At 47.2% G+C, this 20,907-nt stretch overlaps 1 protein-coding gene across 3 annotated transcripts in view; it reads right to left on the minus strand.

Moving 5' to 3' along the window:
* Positions 1-20,907, minus strand: part of klc1b (kinesin light chain 1b) — a 74,297-nt gene that overhangs the window by 15,906 nt on the left and 37,484 nt on the right. For all 3 annotated transcript variants that reach the window (XM_059982545.1, XM_059982544.1, XM_059982546.1), the window contains exons 7-11: positions 18,838-18,939; positions 18,167-18,340; positions 17,181-17,280; positions 16,499-16,551; positions 10,925-10,992 (exon numbers count right to left, since the gene is read on the minus strand). In XM_059982545.1, coding sequence (XP_059838528.1) covers positions 10,925-10,992; positions 16,499-16,551; positions 17,181-17,280; positions 18,167-18,340; positions 18,838-18,939 — 497 coding nt within the window. The remainder of the gene's footprint in view (positions 1-10,924; positions 10,993-16,498; positions 16,552-17,180; positions 17,281-18,166; positions 18,341-18,837; positions 18,940-20,907) is intronic.

Raw genomic sequence — 20,907 nt, forward strand, 5'->3', positions numbered from 1 at the left:
TGGAATAGTGTCGTACGAACACTAACTCAACACTAACTGGAACAGTGTCGTACTAACACTAACTGGAATAGTGTCATACTAACACTAACTGGAATAGTGTCGTACTAACACTAACTGAACATTAACTGGAATAGTGTCGTACTAACACTAACTGACCACTAACTGGAATAGTGTCATACTAACACTAACTGGAATAGTGTCGTACTAACACTAACTGAACACTAACTGGAATAGTGTCGTACTAACACTAACTGACCACTAACTGGAATAGTGTCGTACTAACACTAACTGGAATAGTGTCGTACAAACACTAACTGACCACTAACTGGAATAGTGTCGTACTAACACTAACTGAACACTAACTGGAATAGTGTCGTACTAACACTAACTGGAATAGTGTCGTACTAACACTAACTGGAATAGAGTCGTACTAACAATAACTGGAATAGTGTCGTACTAACACTAACTGAACACTAACTGGAATAGTGTCGTACTAACACTAACTGACCACTAACTGGAATAGTGTCGTACTAACACTAACTGAACACTAACTGGAATAGTGTTGTACTAACACTAACTGGAGTAACTGGAACACTAACTGGAATAGTGTCATACCAACACTAACTGGAATAGTGTCGTACCAACACTAACTGGAATAGTGTCGTACTAACACTAACTGAACACTAACTGGAATAGTGTCGTACTAACACTAACTGGAATAGTGTCGTACTAACACTAACTGAACACTAACTGGAACAGTGTCGTACTAACACTAACTGGAATAGTGTCATACTAACACTAACTGGAATAGTGTCGTACTAACACTAACTAAACATTAACTGGAATAGTGTCGTACTAACACTAACTGGAATAGTGTCGTACTAACACTAACTGACCACTAACTGGAATAGTGTCGTACTAACACTAACTGAACACTAACTGGAATAGTGTCGTACTAACACTAACTGGAATAGTGTCGTACTAACACTAACTGGAATAGAGTCGTACTAACACTAACTGGAATAGTGTCGTACTAACACTAACTGAACACTAACTGGAATAGTGTCGTACTAACACTAACTGACCACTAACTGGAATAGTGTCGTACTAACACTAACTGAACACTAACTGGAATAGTGTTGTACTAACACTAACTGGAGTAACTGGAACAGTAACTGGAATAGTGTCATACCAACACTAACTGGAATAGTGTCGTACTAACAATAACTGAACACTAACTGGAATAGTGTCGTACTAACACTAACTGGAATAGTGTCGTACTAACACTAACTGAACACTAACTGGAATAGTGTCGTACTAACACTAACTGGAATAGTGTCGTACTAACACTAACTGAACACTAACTGGAATAGTGTCGTACTAACACTAACTGGAATAGTGTCTTACTAACACTAACTGAACACTAACTGGAACAGTGTCGTGCTAACACTAACTGGAATAGTGTCATACTAACACTAACTGGAATAGTGTCGTACTAACACTAACTGAACATTAACTGGAATAGTGTCGTACTAACACTAACTGGAATAGTGTCGTACTAACACTAACTGACCACTAACTGGAATAGTGTCGTACTAACACTAACTGGAATAGTGTCGTACAAACACTAACTGACCACTAACTGGAATAGTGTCGTACTAACACTAACTGAACACTAACTGGAATAGTGTCGTACTAACACTAACTGACCACTAACTGGAATAGTGTCGTACTAACACTAACTGAACACTAACTGGAATAGTGTTGTACTAACACTAACTGGAGTAACTGGAACACTAACTGGAATAGTGTCATACCAACACTAACTGGAATAGTGTCGTACCAACACTAACTGGAATAGTGTCGTACTAACACTAACTGACCACTAATTGGAATAGTGTCGTACTAACACTAACTGAACACTAACTGGAATAGTGTCGTACTAACACTAACTGACCACTAACTGGAATAGTGTCGTACTAACACTAACTGGAATAGAGTCGTACTAACACTAACTGGAATAGTGTCGTACTAACACTAACTGAACACTAACTGGAATAGTGTCGTACTAACACTAACTGACCACTAACTGGAATAGTGTCGTACTAACACTAACTGAACACTAACTGGAATAGTGTTGTACTAACACTAACTGGAGTAACTGGAACACTAACTGGAATAGTGTCATACCAACACTAACTGGAATAGTGTCGTACCAACACTAACTGGAATAGTGTCGTACTAACACTAACTGAACACTAACTGGAATAGTGTCGTACTAACACTAACTGGAACAGTGTCGTACTAACACTAACTGGAATAGTGTCATACTAACACTAACTGGAATAGTGTCGTACTAACACTAACTAAACATTAACTGGAATAGTGTCGTACTAACACTAACTGGAATAGTGTCGTACAAACACTAACTGACCACTAACTGGAATAGTGTCGTACTAACACTAACTGAACACTAACTGGAATAGTGTCGTACTAACACTAACTGACCACTAAATGGAATAGTGTCGTACTAACACTAACTGGAATAGTGTCGTACTAACACTAACTGAAAACTAACTGGAATAGTGTCGTACTAACACTAACTGACCACTAACTGGAATAATGTCGTACTAACACTAACTGGAATAGTGTTGTACTAACACTAACTGGAATACTGTCGTACTAACACTAACTGGAACACTAACTGGAATAGTGTCGTACCAACACTAACTGGAATAACTGGAACACTAACTGGAATAGTGTTGTACTAACACTAACTGACCACTAACTGGAATAGTGTCGTACTAACACTAACTGAACACTAACTGGAATAGTGTCGTACTAACACTAACTGGAATAGTGTCGTACTAACACTAACTGAACACTAACTGGAATAGAGTCGTACTAACACTAACTGGAATAGTGTCGTACTAACACTAACTGAACACTAACTGGAATAGTGTCGTACTAACACTAACTGGAATAGTGTCGTACTAACACTAACTGAACACTAACTGGAATAGTGTCGTACTAACACTAACTGAACATTAACTGGAATAGTGTCGTACTAACACTAACTGGAATAGTGTCATACTAACACTAACTGAACACTAACTGGAATAGTGTCGTACTAACACTAACTGGAATAGTGTCATACTAACACTAACTGGAATACTATCGTACTAACAATAACTGAACATTAACTGGAATAGTGTCGTACTAACACTAACTGTAATAGTGTCGTACTAACACTAACTGAACATTAACTGGAATAGTGTCGTATTAATACTAACTGGAATAGTGTCGTACTAACACTAACTGAACACTAACTGGAATAGTGTCGTACTAACACTAACTGGAATAGTGTCGTACTAACACTAACTGAACACTAACTGGAATAGTGTCGCACTAACACTAACTGGAATAGTGTTGTACTAACACTAACTGGAATAGTGTCGTACTAACACTAACTGAACATTAACTGGAATAGTGTCGTACTAACACTAACTGGAATAGTGTCGTACTAACACTAACTGAACACTAACTGGAATAGTGTCGCACTAACACTAACTGGAATAGTGTTGTACTAACACTAACTGACCACTAACAGGAATAGTGTCGTACTAACACTAACTGAACACTAACTGGAATACTGTTGTACTAACACTAACTGGAGTAACTGGAACACTAACTGGAATAGTGTCATACCAACACTAACTGGAATAGTGTCGTACTAACACTAACTGAACACTAACTGGAATAGTGTCGTACTAACACTAACTGAACACTAACTGGAATAGTGTTGTACTAACACTAACTGGAGTAACTGGAACACTAACTGGAATAGTGTCATACCAACACTAACTGGAATAGTATCGTACTAACACTAACTGACCACTAACTGGAATAGTGTCGTACTAACACTAACTGACCATTAACTGGAATAGTGTCGTACTAACACTAACTGAACACTAACTGGAATAGTGTTGTACTAACACTAACTGAACACTAACTGGAATAGTGTTGTACTAACACTAACTGAAAACCAACTGGAATAGTGTTGTACTAACACTAACTGGAGTAACTGGAACACTAACTGGAATAGTGTCGTACTAACACTAACTGGAATAGTGTCGTACTAATACTAACTGGAATAGTGTCATACTAACACTAACTGAACAATAACTGGAATAGTGTTGTACTAACACTAACTGGAATAGTGTCGTACTAACACTAACTGACCACTAACTGGAATAGTGTCATACTAACACTAACTGGAATAGTGTCGTACTAACACTAACTGACCACTAACTGGAATAGTGTCGTACTAACACTAACTGGAATAGTGTCGTACTAACACTAACTGGAATAGTGTCGTACTAACACTAACTGAACACTAACTGGAATAGTGTCATACTAACACTAACTGGAATAGTGTAGTGCTAACACTAACTGGAATAGTGTCGTACTAACACTAACTGGAATAGTGTCGTACTAACACTAACTGACCACTAACTGGAATAGTGTCGTACTAACACTAACTGATCACTAACTGGAACAGTGTAGTACTAACACTAACTGAACACTAACTGGAATACTGTCGTACTAACACCAACTGGAATAGTGTCGTACTAACACTAACTGACCACTAACTGGAATAGTGTCGTACTAACACTAACTGAACACTAACTGGAATAGTGTCGTACTAACACTAACTGAACACTAACTGGAATAGTGTCGTACTAACACTAACTGATCACTAACTGGAACAGTGTAGTACTAACACTAACTGAACACTAACTGGAATAGTGTTGTACTAACACTAACTGGAATAGTGTCGTACTAACACTAACTGGAATAGTGTTGTACTAACACTAACTGACCACTAACTGGAATAGTGTCGTACTAACACTAACTGAACACTAACTGGAATAGTGTCGTAGTAACACTAACTGGAATAGTGTCGTACTAACACTAACTGAACACTAACTGGAATAGTGTCGTACTAACACTAACTGGAATAGTGTCGTACTAACACTAACTGAAAACTAACTGGAATAGTGTCGTACTAACACTAACTGACCACTAACTGGAATAATGTCGTACTAACACTAACTGGAATAGTGTCGTACTAACACTAACTGGAATAGTGTCATACTAACACTAACTGAACACTAACTGGAATAGTGTCGTACTAACACTAACTGAACATTAACTGGAATAGTGTCGTACTAACACTAACTGGAATAGTGTCGTACTAACACTAACTGAACACTAACTGGAATAGTGTCGTACTAACACTAACTGGAATAGTGTCATACTAACACTAACTGGAATAGTGTCGTACTAACAATAACTGAACACTAACTGGAATAGTGTCATACTAACACTAACTGGAATAGTGTCGTATTAACACTAACTGGAATAGTGTCGTACTAACACTAACTGACCACTAACTGGAATAGTGTCGTACTAACACTAACTGACCACTAACTGGAATAGTGTCATACTAACACTAACTGGAATAGTGTCGTACTAACACTAACTGACCACTAACTGGAATAGTGTCGTACTAACACTAACTGGAATAGTGTCGTACTACCACTAACTGAACATTAACTGGAATAGTGTTGTACTAACACTAACTGGAATAGTGTCGTACTAACACTAACTGAACACTAACTGGAATAGTGTCGTACTAACACTAACTGGAATAGTGTCGTACTAACACTAACTGACCACTAACTGGAATAGTGTCGTACTAACACTAACTGACCACTAACTGGAATAGTGTCATACTAACACTAACTGGAATAGTGTCGTACTAACACTAACTGACCACTAACTGGAATAGTGTCGTACTAACACTAACTGAACACTAACTGGAATAGTGTCGTACTAACACTAACTGACCACTAACTGGAATAGTGTCGTACTAACACTAACTGAACACTAACTGGAATAGTGTCGTACTAACACTAACCGAACACTAACTGGAATAGTGTCGTACTAACACTAACTGAACACTAACTGGAATAGTGTTGTACTAACACTAACTGGAATAGTGTCGTACTAACACTAACTGGAATAGTGTTGTACTAACACTAACTGACCACTAACTGGAATAGTGTCGTACTAACACTAACTGAACACTAACTGGAATAGTGTCGTACTAACACTAACTGGAATAGTGTCGTACTAACACTAACTGGAATAGAGTCGTACTAACACTAACTGGAATAGTGTCGTACTAACACTAACTGAACACTAACTGGAATAGTGTCGTACTAACACTAACTGAAAACTAACTGGAATAGTGTCGTACTAACACTAACTGACCACTAACTGGAATAATGTTGTACTAACACTAACTGGAATAGTGTTGTACTAACACTAACTGGAATAGTGTCGTACTAACACTAACTGGAACACTAACTGGAATAGTGTCGTACCAACACTAACTGGAATAACTGGAACACTAACTGGAATAGTGTTGTACTAACACTAACTGACCACTAACTGGAATAGTGTCGTACTAACACTAACTGAACACTAACTGGAATAGTGTCGAACTAACACTAACTGGAATAGTGTCGTACTAACACTAACTGAACACTAACTGGAATAGAGTCGTACTAACACTAACTGGAATAGTGTCGTACTAACACTAACTGAACACTAACTGGAATAGTGTCGTACTAACACTAACTGGAATAGTGTCGTACTAACACTAACTGAACACTAACTGGAATAGTGTCGTACTAACACTAACTGAACATTAACTGGAATAGTGTCGTACTAACACTAACTGGAATAGTGTCGTACTAACACTAACTGAACACTAACAGGAATAGTGTCGTACTAACACTAACTGGAATAGTGTCATACTAACACTAACTGGAATAGTGTCGTACTAACAATAACTGAACATTAACTGGAATAGTGTCGTACTAGCACTAACTGGAATAGTGTCATACTAACACTAACTGGAATAGTGTCGTATTAACACTAACTGACCACTAACTGGAATAGTGTCGTACTAACACTAACTGACCACTAACTGGAATAGTGTCATACTAACACTAACTGGAATAGTGTCGTACTAACACTAACTGGAATAGTGTCGTACTAACACTAACTGACCACTAACTGGAATAGTGTCGTACTAACACTAACTGAACACTAACTGGAATAGTGTCGTACTAACACTAACTGAACATTAACTGGAATAGTGTTGTACTAACACTAACTGACCACTAACTGGAATAGTGTCGTACTAACACTAACTGAACACTAACTGGAATAGTGTCGAACTAACACTAACTGGAATAGTGTCGTACTAACACTAACTGAACACTAACTGGAATAGAGTCGTACTAACACTAACTGGAATAGTGTCGTACTAACACTAACTGAACACTAACTGGAATAGTGTCGTACTAACACTAACTGAACATTAACTGGAATAGTGTCGTACTAACACTGACTGGAATAGTGTCGTACTAACACTAACTGAACACTAACAGGAATAGTGTCGTACTAACACTAACTGGAATAGTGTCATACTAACACTAACTGGAATAGTGTCGTACTAACAATAACTGAACATTAACTGGAATAGTGTCATACTAACACTAACTGGAATAGTGTCGTACTAACACTAACTGGAATAGTGTCGTACTAACACTAACTGACCACTAACTGGAATAGTGTCGTACTAACACTAACTGACCACTAACTGGAATAGTGTCATACTAACACTAACTGGAATAGTGTCGTACTAACACTAACTGGAATAGTGTCGTACTAACACTAACTGGAATAGCGTCGTACTAACACTAACTGAACACTAACTGGAATAGTGTCGTACTAACACTAACTGAACATTAACTGGAATAGTGTTGTACTAACACTAACTGACCACTAACTGGAATAGTGTCGTACTAACACTAACTGGAATAGTGTCGTACTAACACTAACTCACCACTAACTGGAATAGTGTCGTACTAACACTAACTGGAATAGTGTCGTACTAACACTAACTGGAACACTAACTGGAATAATGTCGTACCAACACTAACTGGAATAACTGGAACACTAACTGGAATAGTGTCGTACTAACACTAACTGAACACTAACTGGAATAGTGTCGTACTAACACTAACTGGAATAGTGTCGTACTAACACTAACTGACCACTAACTGGAATAGTGTCGTACTAACACTAACTGAACACTAACTGGAATAGTGTCGTACTAACACTAACTGAACATTAACTGGAATAGTGTTGTACTAACACTAACTGACCACTAACTGGAATAGTGTCGTACTAACACTAACTGAACACTAACTGGAATAGTGTCGAACTAACACTAACTGGAATAGTGTCGTACTAACACTAACTGAACACTAACTGGAATAGAGTCGTACTAACACTAACTGGAATAGTGTCGCACTAACACTAACTGAACACTAACTGGAATAGTGTCGTACTAACACTAACTGAACACTAACTGGAATAGTGTCGTACTAACACTAACTGAACATTAACTGGAATAGTGTCGTACTAACACTAACTTAACACTAACTGGAATAGTGTCGTACTAACACTAACTGAACATTAACTGGAATAGTGTCGTACTAACACTAACTGAACACTAACAGGAATAGTGTCGTACTAACACTAACTGGAATAGTGTCATACTAACACTAACTGGAATAGTGTCGTACTAACAATAACTGAACATTAACTGGAATAGTGTCATACTAACACTAACTGGAATAGTGTCGTACTAACACTAACTGGAATAGTGTCGTACTAACACTAACTGACCACTAACTGGAATAGTGTCGTACTAACACTAACTGACCACTAACTGGAATAGTGTCATACTAACACTAACTGGAATAGTGTCGTACTAACACTAACTGGAATAGTGTCGTACTAACACTAACTGGAATAGTGTCGTACTAACACTAACTGAACACTAACTGGAATAGTGTCGTACTAACACTAACTGAACATTAACTGGAATAGTGTTGTACTAACACTAACTGACCACTAACTGGAATAGTGTCGTACTAACACTAACTGGAATAGTGTCGTACTAACACTAACTCACCACTAACTGGAATAGTGTCGTACTAACACTAACTGGAATAGTGTCGTACTAACACTAACTGGAACACTAACTGGAATAATGTCGTACCAACACTAACTGGAATAACTGGAACACTAACTGGAATAGTGTCGTACTAACACTAACTGAACACTAACTGGAATAGTGTCGTACTAACACTAACTGGAATAGTGTCGTACTAACACTAACTGAACATTAACTGGAATAGTGTCGTAGTAACACTAACTGGAATAGTGTCGTACTAACACTAACTGAACACTAACTGGAATAGTGTCGTACTAACACTAACTGGAATAGTGTCGTACTAACACTAACTGAACACTAACTGGATTAGTGTCGTACTAACACTAACTGAACATTAACTGGAATAGTGTCGTAGTAACACTAACTGGAATAGTGTCGTACTAACACTAACTGAACACTAACTGGATTAGTGTCGTACTAACACTAACTGACCACTAACTGGATTAGTGTCGTACTAACACTAACTGAACACTAACTGGAATAGTGTTGTACTAACACTAACTGACCACTAACTGGAATAGTGTCGTACTAACGCTAACTGCTGTGGCTATAGTAGCATCGAGGGTGTTCTGATTCATTCTGTACTTCATTCCAATACTTAATTTGTTACTCAGTTAAACAGCAGTTTGTCTTTTTTATATCTTTTTAAGAATTTCCTTAGATCTTCAGTTAATTGGGACAGCCACCTAATTGGGCCAAATTGCACTGTTCCCAGTTCACTGGAATCCACTGTACATACAAAAGAAGAAACAGTGCAGAACTTTTACGTTCACGGTCAATATGTACAGTCATGTTAACTTGTTATTTAAAACTTTTGCACACGACCATCCCTGGTGAGAGACTCCTTTCATTCCCTTTGTGACCCGGCCCCTCTATACGCAGTAGCAGAAGGAGCCTCCTCCAATCGAACACAGAACACAGAACTGGCATTCAGGGCCTCTCTCAGCATCAAGATGAGTATTCTGTTAAGGAGCTGTTCAGGGTGAATCAAGACAAATCTCCTGCACACGCTCTGAGTAAGTCCATGGTAGGCAAAGAGATGGGTGACTGTCACTTCCCCATTGCAGCTGTCCCATGGAAGTGATATTCTGACCATGCAGGAGGGATCTGACTGCAGGGGCCCCTCTCATTGCAAGGCAAGCAAGGTCTTGGTGCTTATTGGTGAGATCCACCAATGACGCATTCTGCCGGATAACTTGGACAGTTTGCTCAGGGAAACACCCCTCAAGCCCTTGTCCTGCAGTGTCTGCAAGATGTTCCATGTTCACTCACTGCCTGATGGACGTGTGTTGGTCTGGAAGAACTTTTCCAAGAAGGAACAGTAGGGTGGCAACATCCTGCTGACTGGGGCGTTGGGGCAATGGGGCCACACCTTCCCTCCACATGGGACCTCAGAACACACATTGGATCCACGCACAGCCTGGTGCAGGCACACGCAAAGGAAAATGTTGGTACATTTTTACACCCATTCTCTGGGGAATTGTCCATTGTGACCCACTGGACTCGCCCAGCACACAGTCTGAACCGAAACCTGCCACTGTCCTGCCCCCGTGACCCTTGTCCCTCGGATACTCATTTGCCTTACCGACGGGTGATTTCCCGCTGGCCACTCTACATATTCTCTCCAACAATCACTTCCCACTCCCTGGTCACAGCCCTGGGGGAGTAGGCACAAGATTGGAACACCCTGTAAGGGAGGGGTGGGGCAGATGGTTTGTCCTTTGGGACAGGGATTGGACCTCACTCTGATTGTTGCCTCACCTATTGACTTTGCACGCCTTGTACCAGCCACCATATTCTGCGTAGGGAGCACTGTCCTTATGCCGGCCCTGGAACACAAAGGCAGCACTCAGTCCCGGTACACTGATACTCCCCTGCTTCACACCTGCCTGGTGTCTTGCCTCCCAGAACTTCCATGGAATCTCGTCCCACACCCCCACTGACCCAGTCTGCTCAGGATCCCCTCCCCACATCTGCCCAGGATCTTCCCCCCCATCCCACCCCTCCCCTGTCCCAGATCTGCCCAGGTCATCCCCCCCGACCCAGAATCCCTCCCCTGTCACACATTGGTCCAGGAACCCCCCATTCCCCTGTTCCAGATCTGCCCAGGATCTTCCCCCTCATCCCACCTGGAATCTCCTGCCCTCCCCTCCCTCCCCTGTCCCAGTCCTGCCCAGGATCCCCTCCCCTCTCCTACCCTACCCTCGAACTGCCCAGGACCCCCAACCCTGTTTCTACAACCCTCTCTGGGCCTGTGTTCTCACAGCTACCTTTCCCCACCCAGGGCCTGTCCCTTCCTCCTTACTCATCCCAGACCCTCCGTGCCCCACCCACCCTGGCATTGCTCCACTGCTCTGGAACTTGCAGCAGACTGGATTCCTCCCTCGACCAGGACTCTCCCTTCACCACCCAGGACCCTCGCACGAAATCCCTCCTTCCTTACCCTATACCCTGAGGGGTACTGGATGGTAAGGGAGGGTGATGGTTTGCTGGGAGGAGGGAGGCTGGTGGATATACGGGGAGGGTGAGAAGGTGGGGGGGCTGATTGTGGAGGACGGGAAAGTGGAGGGTGTGTGTGATGGATGGGGGTGGGGATGGGTATTGTGTGAGGAGTGTGGGTGTTGTTGGAGGTGTGGGTGTTGTGGGAGGGGTGGCTGTTGTGGGAGGGGTGTGGGTGTTTTGGGGAGGGGTGGGTGTTGTGGGAGGGGTACGGGTGTTGTGGGAGGTGTGGGTGTAGTGGGAGGGGTGTGAGTGTTGTTGGAGGTGTGGGTGCTGTGGGAGGGATGCGTGTTGTAGGAGGGGTTGGTGTTGTGGGAGGGGTTGGTGTTGTGGGAGGGGTGTGGGTGTTGTGGGAGGGGTGGGTGTTGTGGGAAGGGTACGGGTGTTGTGGGAGGGGTGTGGGTGTTGTGGGAGGGGTGGGTGTTGTGGGAAGGGTACAGGTGTTGCGGGAGGGGTGTGGGTGTTGTGCGAGGGGTGTGGGTGTTGTGGGAGGAGTGGGTGTTGGAGGTGTGGGTGTTGTGGGAGGTGTGGGTGTTGTGGGAGGTGTGGGTGTTGTGGGAGGGGTGGGTATTGTGGGAGGGGTGTGGGTGTTGGGGGAAGGGGATGAGTGTTGTGGGAGGTGTGGAAGCTGTGGGAGGGGTGGGTGTTGTGGGAGGTGTACGGGTGTTGTGGGAGGGGTGGGTGTTGTGGGAGGTGTACGGGTGTTGTGGGAGGTGTACGGGTGTTGTGGGAGGGGTGTGGGTGTTGTGCGAGGGGTGTGGGTGTTGTGGGAGGAGTGGGTGTTGGAGGTGTGGGTGTTGTGGGAGGGGTGGGTATTGTGGGAGGGGTGGGTATTGGAGGTGTGGGTGTTGTGGGAGGGGTGGGTGCTGAGGGAGGGGTGGGTATTGTGGGAGGGGTGGGTATTGGAGGTGTGGGTGTTGTGGGAGGGGTGTGGGTATTGTGGGAGGGGTGGGTATTGGAGGTGTGGGTGTTGTGGGAGGGGTGGGTGCTGTGGGAGGGGTGGGTATTGTGGGAGGGGTGGGTATTGTGGGAGGGGTGGGTGTTGTGGGAGGGGTGGGTATTGTGGGAGGGGTGTGTGTTGTGGGAGGGGTGGGTGTTGTGGGAGGGGGTGGGTATTGGAGGTGTGGGTGTTGTGGGAGGGGTGTGTGTTGTGGGAGGGGTGGGTGTTGTGGGAGGGGTGGGTATTGGAGGTGTGGGTGTTGTGGGAGGGGTGGGTGCTGTGGGAGGGGTGGGTGCTGTGGGAGGGGTGGGTATTGTGGGGAGGGGTGTGGGTGTTGGGGAAGGGGATGAGTGCTGTGGGAGGTGTGGAAGCTGTGGGAGGGGTGGGTGTTGTGGGAGGGGTGGCTGTTGTTGGAGGGGTGTGGGTGTTGTGGGAGGGGTGGGTGTTGTGGGAGGGGTAGTGGGTGCTGTGGGAGGGGTTGGGGTGTTGTTGGAGGGGTGTGTGATGTGGGAAAGGTGTGGATGTTGTGGGAGGGGTGGCTGTTGTGGGAGGGGTACGGGTGTTGTGGGAAGGGTGTGGGTATTGTGGGAGGGGTGGATGTTGTGGGAGGGGTTGGTGTTGTGGGAGGGCTGTGGGTGTTGTTGGAGGGGTGTGTGTTGTGGGAAGGGTGTGGATGTTGTGGGAGGGGTGGCTGTTGTGGGAGGGGTACGGGTGTTGTCGGAGGGTGGGTGTTGTCGGAGGTGTGGGTGTTGTGGGAAAGGGGTGGATGTTGTGGGAGGGGTACGGGTGTTGTCGGAGGTGTGGGTGTTGTGGGAAGGGGTGGATGTTGTGGGAGGGGTGGATGTTGTGGGAGGGTTGGTATTGTGGGGAGGGGTACGGGTATTGTCGGAGGGGTGGGTGTTGTCGGAGGTGTGGGTGTTGTGGGAGGGGTGGGGTGTTGTGGGAGGGGTGGATGTTGTGGGAGGGGTTGGTGTTGTGGGAGGGGTACGGGTGTTGTTGGAGGGGTGGGTGTTGTCGGAGGGTGTGGGTGTTGTGCGAAGGGGTGGATGTTGTGGGAGGGGTACGGGTGTTGTCGGAGGGGTGGGTGTTGTGGGAGGGCTGTGGGTGTTGTTGGAGGGGTGTGTGTTGTGGGAAGGGTGTGGATGTTGTGGGAGGGGTACTGGTGTTGTGGGAGGTGTGGGTGTTGTGGGAAGGGGTGGATGTTGTGGGAGGGGTGGCTGTTGTGGGAGGGGTACGGGTGTTGTCGGAGGGGTGGGTGTTGTCGGAGGTGTGGGGTGTTGTGGGAGGGGTGGATGTTGTGGGAGGGGTTGGTGTTGTGGGTGGGGTACGGGTGTTGTCGGAGGTGTGGGTGTTGTGGGAGGGGTGGGTGTTGTGGGAGGGGTGGATGTTGTGGGAGGGGTTGGTGTTGTGGGAGGGGTGTGTGTTGTGGGAGGGGGTGGGTGTTGTGGGAGGGGTGGGTATTGGAGGTGTGGGTGTTGTGGGAGGGGTGTGTGTTGTGGGAGGGGTGGGTGTTGTGGGAGGGGGTGGGTATTGGAGGTGTGGGTGTTGTGGGAGGGGTGGGTGCTGTGGGAGGGGTGGGTGCTGTGGGAGGGGGTGGGTATTGTGGGAGGGGTGTGGGTGTTGGGGGAAGGGGATGAGTGCTGTGGGAGGTGTGGAAGCTGTGGGAGGGGTGGGTGTTGTGGGAGGGGTGGCTGTTGTTGGAGGGGTGTGGGTGTTGTGGGAGGGGTGGGTGTTGTGGGAGGGGTGTGGATGTTGTGGGAGGGGTACTGGTGTTGTGGGAGGAGTGGGTGTTGTGGGAAGGGGTGGATGTTGTGGGAGGGGTACGGGTGTTGTCGGAGGGGTGGGTGTTGTCGGAGGTGTGGGTGTTGTGGGAGGTGTGGGTGTTGTGGGAGGGGGTACTGGTGTTGTGGGAGGTGTGGGTGTTGTGGGAGAGATGGGTGCTGTGGGAGGGGTGGGTGTTGTGGGAGGGGTGGGTGTTGTGGGAAGGGTGTGGGATTGTGGGAGGGGTGGTTGTTGTGGGAGGGATTGGTGTTGTGGGAGGGGGTGTGGGTGTTGTTGGAGGGGTTGATGTTGTGGGAGGGGGTTGGTGTCATGGGAGGGGTGGGAGTTGTACTGGTGTTGTGGGAGGGGTACGGGTGCTGTGGGAGGGGTACGGGTGTTGTGGGAGGGGTACGGGTGTTTTGGGGAGGGGTGGGTGGTTGTGGGAGGGGTACGGGTGCTGTGGGAGGGGTACGGGTGTTGTGGGAGGGGTACGGGTGTTGTGGAGGGGTGGGTGTTGTGGGAGGGGTGTGAGTGTTGTTGGAGGTGTGGGTGCTGTGGGAGGGATGCGTGTTGTAGGAGGGGTTGGTGTTGTGGGAGGGGTTGGTGTTGTGGGAGGGGTGTGGGTGTTGTGGGAGGGGTGTGGGTGTTGGGGGAAGGGGATGAGTGCTGTGGGAGGTGTGGAAGCTGTGGGGTGTGGAAGCTGTGGGAGGGGTGGGTGTTGTGGGAGGTGTACGGGTGTTGTGGGAGGGATGGGTGATGTGGGAATAGTGTGGGTTTTGGCAGGTGAGGGTGCTGGTGGATGTGGAGTTTGGGTGGAGTTGTGATGAAGGGGGAGGTGTGGGGGTGTGAGAGGTGTTTTGAGGGTGGGAGATGTGTGGTGTGGATAGAGAGGGAGCATGTTAGGGTGGGGTGGGTGATGTGTGGTGTGGATAGAGAGGGAGCATGTTAGGGTGGGGTGGGAGATGTGTGGTGTGGATAGAGAGGGAGCATGTTAGGGTGGGGTGGGAGATGTGTGGTGTGGATAGAGAGGGAGCAGAGGGTGGGGTGGGAGATGTGGGGTGTGGATAGAGAGGGAGCATGTTAGGGTGGGGTGGGAGATGTGGGGTGTGGATAGAGAGGGAGTAGGTTAGGGTGGGGTGGGTGATGTGGGGTGTGGATAGAGAGGGAGCAGGTTAGGGTGGGGTGGGAGATGTGGGGTGTGGATAGAGAGGGAGTAGGTTAGGGTGGGGTGGGAGATGTGGGGTGTGGATAGAGAGGGAGTAGGTTAGGGTGGGGTGGGAGATGTGTGGTGTGGATAGAGAGGGAGTAGGTTAGGGTGGGGTGGGTGATGTGTGGTGTGGATAGAGAGGGAGCATGTTAAGGTGGGGTGGGAGATGTGTGGTGTGGATAGAGAGGGAGCATGTTAGGGTGGGGTGGGAGATGTGTGGTGTGGATAGAGAGGGAGCAGAGGGTGGGGTGGGAGATGTGGGGTGTGGATAGAGAGGGAGCATGTTAGGGTGGGGTGGGAGATGTGGGGTGTGGATAGAGAGGGAGCAGAGGGTGGGGTGGGAGATGGGTGTGGATAGAGAGGGAGCATGTTAGGGTGGGGTGGGAGATGTGGGGTGTGGATAGAGAGGGAGCAGAGGGTGGGGTGGGAGATGTGGGGTGTGGATAGAGAGGGAGCATGTTAGGGTGGGGTGGGAGATGTGTGGTGTGGATAGAGAGGGAGCAGAGGGTGGGGTGGGAGATGTGGGGTGTGGATAGAGAGGGAGCATGTTAGGGTGGGGTGGGAGATGTGGGGTGTGGATAGAGAGGGAGTAGGTTAGGGTGGGGTGGGAGATGTGTGGTGTGGATAGAGAGGGAGTAGGTTAGGGTGGGGTGGGAGATGTGGGGTGTGGACAGAGAGGGAGTAGGTTAGGGTGGGGTGGGAGATGTGGGGTGTGGATAGAGAGGGAGTAGGTTAGGGTGGGGTGGGAGATGTGGGGTGTGGATAGAGAGGGAGTAGGTTAGGGTGGGGTGGGAGATGTGGGGTGTGGATAGAGAGGGAGTAGGTTAGGGTGGGTTGGGAGATGTGTGGTGTGGATAGAGAGGGAGTAGGTTAGGGTGGGGTGGGAGATGTGGGGTGTGGATAGAGAGGGAGTAGGTTACAGACTCACCTTGCTCATCTCCTCCCGTTCCTCTGCGTGCATCCAGATGGGTTTATTCTCCCCTAGGACAATGGAGGGGAAATTCCTGTCAGTCCCTGAGCTTGTCTGTTACCTTCCCTCTCCCAACATCCACCCTCGCGGCTTTGAGAGTTTCTGCCGAGTCGCCCAGGTTATTGAAGGTGGTGCACACCACAGTTACCGTGTACTAGTGGTGTGGGGAGGGTATGTTGGCCAAGGAAGAGGGAGGGGTGTTTGGGGAGGTGGCTGGGGTTGAATGGGGAGCCGATTGAGCAGCTGTTTTGTCCTGGGTGGTGTTGAGTTTGTTGGAGCTGTACTCACCCAGGCCAGTGGGGAGCATCCATCACACTCCTGCCATGGTGTTTGAGCAGCAGTTCTGGTGCTTTTGGTGCATGTTGACCCTGAGGTCAACCATTGAACATCAGTCAGATTCTGTTGGTGGAGGTAGTCCCTGCCTGGCACTTCAGTGACCTGCACATTACCTGCCACACATCAACCCGTGTCTGAATGTTGTCAGCATCTTGCTGCATCCAGAATGGGCTGCTTCATTGGGAGGGGAGTTGGGAATGGGAATGAACACTGCTTTCAGCTGGGGAGAGAAGTTCAGTGAAGGGGGAAATCCTCCAGCTGCTGACTTGTGCCTGCTGTGCAGACGTTGAAGTTCTGGACGTACCGTTAACAGATCCAAACTCCTTCTCGTGGGCTCGGGTCAGTATGTCCTTGTACAGGGTCTCGGCTTCCTTGTACTTGCCCTGCTTCAGGTAGCAGGAGGCCTGTGGAAGGGGAAGCAGTGGAAAGAGGATTAACCCCTCCCAAACTGGTACCTCTGAACCCTGACCCTCATCCTTCACCAAGCTTGACCTAGGAATCCTCCAAGTTCACTTGCAGGCTGAGTCATTAGAAACAAATGCAATGCTAGTATTTACTTTGAGGGAACTGGCACACACAAGCAAGGATGTACTGCCCAGGCGATGGTCAGGTAACACTTAGAATATTGTGAGCGATTTTAGGCTAAGACGGATGTGCTGGCCCTGGAGGAGGCTCACAAGATTGATCCCAGGAATGAAAGGCTTAACATTTGGTACATATGTATGAGAAGCATTTGATGCCTCTGGGTCCATACTTAGAAACTCAGAATAAATCTTTACACTGAGATGAGGAGGAATTTCTTCAACCAGAGGGTGGTGAATCTGTGGACAGTGGAGGCCACATCATTGGGTATGTTTAATGCAAAGATTGATATGTTCTTGACTAGGGAAGGCAAGGGAGGGTGGGGTTGGATATCCATGACTGGTGGAACAGACTCTATGGACTAAATGGCCTAATTCTGCTTTCATCGTATGGTGTGATGACCCTGACCACTCCCTTGACCCCCTCTGTATGATATCAGATCACTGTGAGAATGTGGAAAGTCCTACGTGTGGGAGGCTGTCGTTTTTGCATGCGGGCTCTCAAGTGTATGTGTTTTCATCTTAGCGGGCTCAGTTCAAAGCTCCCAGACTGTAATTTGCCCAGTGTGTACTGTTCCTAATATTTGTTGTTCTTGCTCTGTGCATACGTAACCCACTCCACAGGCCAAAACTGCTTAGTGCTCATTGCCTAAATGTTGAACCCTGTACCCGCTCACTCCCCTCCCCTCTCCCTGCCCGCCCTGCTCACCAGGTTGTTCTTGGTCTTGGCCACGTTGGGGTCGTCGGTGCCCAGCCGGCTCTGGTAGATGTCGAGTGCCCGCCGGTAGTAGTACTCCACTTCCTCGTACTTGCCCTGGTTCTGGCACAGCAGGGCCAGATTGTTCAGCTGCTTCGCCACATCGGGGTGGTCTCGGCCCAACACCTAGGGACATTCCCCATCATGGCATGTGGGTACAGGCCTTGGTCCAGTCCACTCTTCCCCCCAAGTCACGGCAGGTAAGGACCCACTCTACCTCTCCAGTTCCTGTCCCAGCTGACACCCTTCCCCTACTCTCTACTCCCCATCACCCCACCCCCTCCCTCATCACAGCACGTGTATGTCCCTTAACCCAAATCTGCTTCACCCTCAACTCATCCCATCATCTCAACCGCTGTAACAGCAGGCATCCACCCCTGACTAGTCTGACCCCCACAGGTAACCTTTCCTCTCTCTACCCCAAAAGCCCTGCTCCTGCTGCTCCTTCAACAATCCCCCTCACTGACCCATAGTGGGGGTAAAACCTTCCTGACCAAACAGGGCCAGTCTAGACAACACCCATCTTCCCCAGCCAGGTCCAAGGCTCCACCTACACCAGGCACTCCAACACTGGCCCTGGCGGAGCTCTCCCACACCGCTCTCACCCCACCCCACGCACTTACCTTCTCACGAATCTCCAGCGCCCTCTTGCACAGGGGCTCGGCCTCCTTATACTTGCCCCTCTTCCCATGCAGAACAGCCAAGTTGTTCAGTGTCGCTGCCACCTGCCAACAGGGCACAGACAGTCCTGGATCACCCACTGCACCCATGCCCCCCACTCTCCGGGGCCCTGGCCATGGCACAGGTAAAGGCAGGGGCTCTGCGGTCAGTGAGGAGACCTTCTATAACCACTCAGCACACATCTACATGAAACGCAGTCGCAGGGAAGCAGCATCTATCAGAGATCCCCACCACCCAGGCCGGACCCTCTTGTCGCTGTTGCCATCAGCAAGGAAGTACAGGAGCCCCTCAACCAACAGTGGAGTTACCTTCATTCAACTTCACTTGCCCCATCATTGAAATGTTCCCACAACCTATGGACTCACTTTCAACTCCTGTCCTCGATTATTGCTTGCTTGCTTGCTTGCTTGCTTGCTTGCTTGCTTGTTTGTTTGTTTGTTTGTTTGTTTGTTTATTTATCTATCTATCTATCTATCTATCTATTTATTTATTTATTTATTAATTATTAATTCTTCTTTGTGGATTTGCACAGTTTGTTGTCTTCTGCACTCTGGTTGAATGCCCTAGCTGGATGGTCTTTCACTGATTCTGCTACCGGTTATTATTCTATACATTTATTGAGGACTCCTGCAAGAAAATGAATCTCAGGGTTGTATATGGTGACATATACGTGCTTTGATAATAAGACTTACTTTGAAATTTTGACCTTTGCACATTCTACCCTGTCAATTCACATACTGATCTGATTACTTGAGCCAGGCAACAAGGAAACCAGCCCTTCGGCCCAACTGCTACATGCTGATCGACGTTCCCGCCTAGTTCCCATCTACCCATACTAGGCCCACATCATTTAAAAACCCTTTCTATCCATGTCCTACTGTTAAAAATTATTACTGTATCAGCTCACACACAAAATACTGCAGGAACTCAGGGGGCCAGGTAGCATAGTCGACATTTAGGGCGGAGACGCTTCATCAGGACTGGAAAAGGTTTTCGGCCCAAAACATCCACTGTACCCCTTTCCACAGATCTGCTGAGTTTCTCCAGCATTTTGTATGTGTTGCTTGGATTTTCAGCATCAGCAGATTTCCTCTTGTTTGTTCCTGTACCAGCTCAATGACTTCCTCTGGGAGCTCATTCCATTTACAGACCACACTCTCTGGGTGAAAAAGTTGTCCCGTCTTTCCCTGCTCACCTTGACTCCACAATCATGGGGAAAAGGCTGTGCAGTTTTATCATACTTTTTAATGCTGTGGGGTACTCTGCCTCCATTACCCCCTCAGGCACAGCATTCTGGATCTTCTCTAAATGTCTTAACCCTTAACTTACACAAAACTTCTTATCTGCCCTGTCTATATTCACATAATTCTGATCACCTCTATCAGGTCTCTCCTCAGCTTCTCAGCACCAAGGAAAACCATTCCATCTGATCCAGTCTCTCACCACAACTGGAAAGCTCCACTCTAGGCAACATCCTGGTGAATCTCCTCCGCACCCTCTCTAGTGCAATCACATCCTTCCTATAGGGTGCTGACTACAACTACACACAATGTTTCGAGTGCAGCCTAACCTGCATTTTCAAAGTTATATTCAGTGAGCGGCACAGATGATGCAGACAAGGATGCAATATAGACTCTTCACTACCCTATCTACCTTTGCTGCCACTTTCAGGGAACCTCCTACTCTAAGGGTAGAAGGTTAACACTACCCAGGGCCCTACAATTTACTCCAAATCTACTACCCTATTTGACTTTACAAAATACACAACCTTGCTCTTGTCTGGAATAAATTCCACCTGCCAATGCAGTGCTCTCCAGCTGATCAATGTCACACTCTGCAGAGAGATCCCGGGGAAGCCCGCACCTCCGTGAAGATGGTGATCTCAGTAAATAGGGTGCTAAAGAAGGTGCAGTATAGGTAGCTTCATCAGTTAGAACACTGAGTATAAAATTGGAAAAAATGTATAGAACTTTGATTAGAGCACATCTGCAGTATTGTGTGCAGTTCTGGTT

The sequence above is a fragment of the Hypanus sabinus genome, chromosome 10 (genome assembly GCF_030144855.1).
Source record: "Hypanus sabinus isolate sHypSab1 chromosome 10, sHypSab1.hap1, whole genome shotgun sequence".
Lineage (NCBI taxonomy): Eukaryota > Metazoa > Chordata > Chondrichthyes > Myliobatiformes > Dasyatidae > Hypanus > Hypanus sabinus.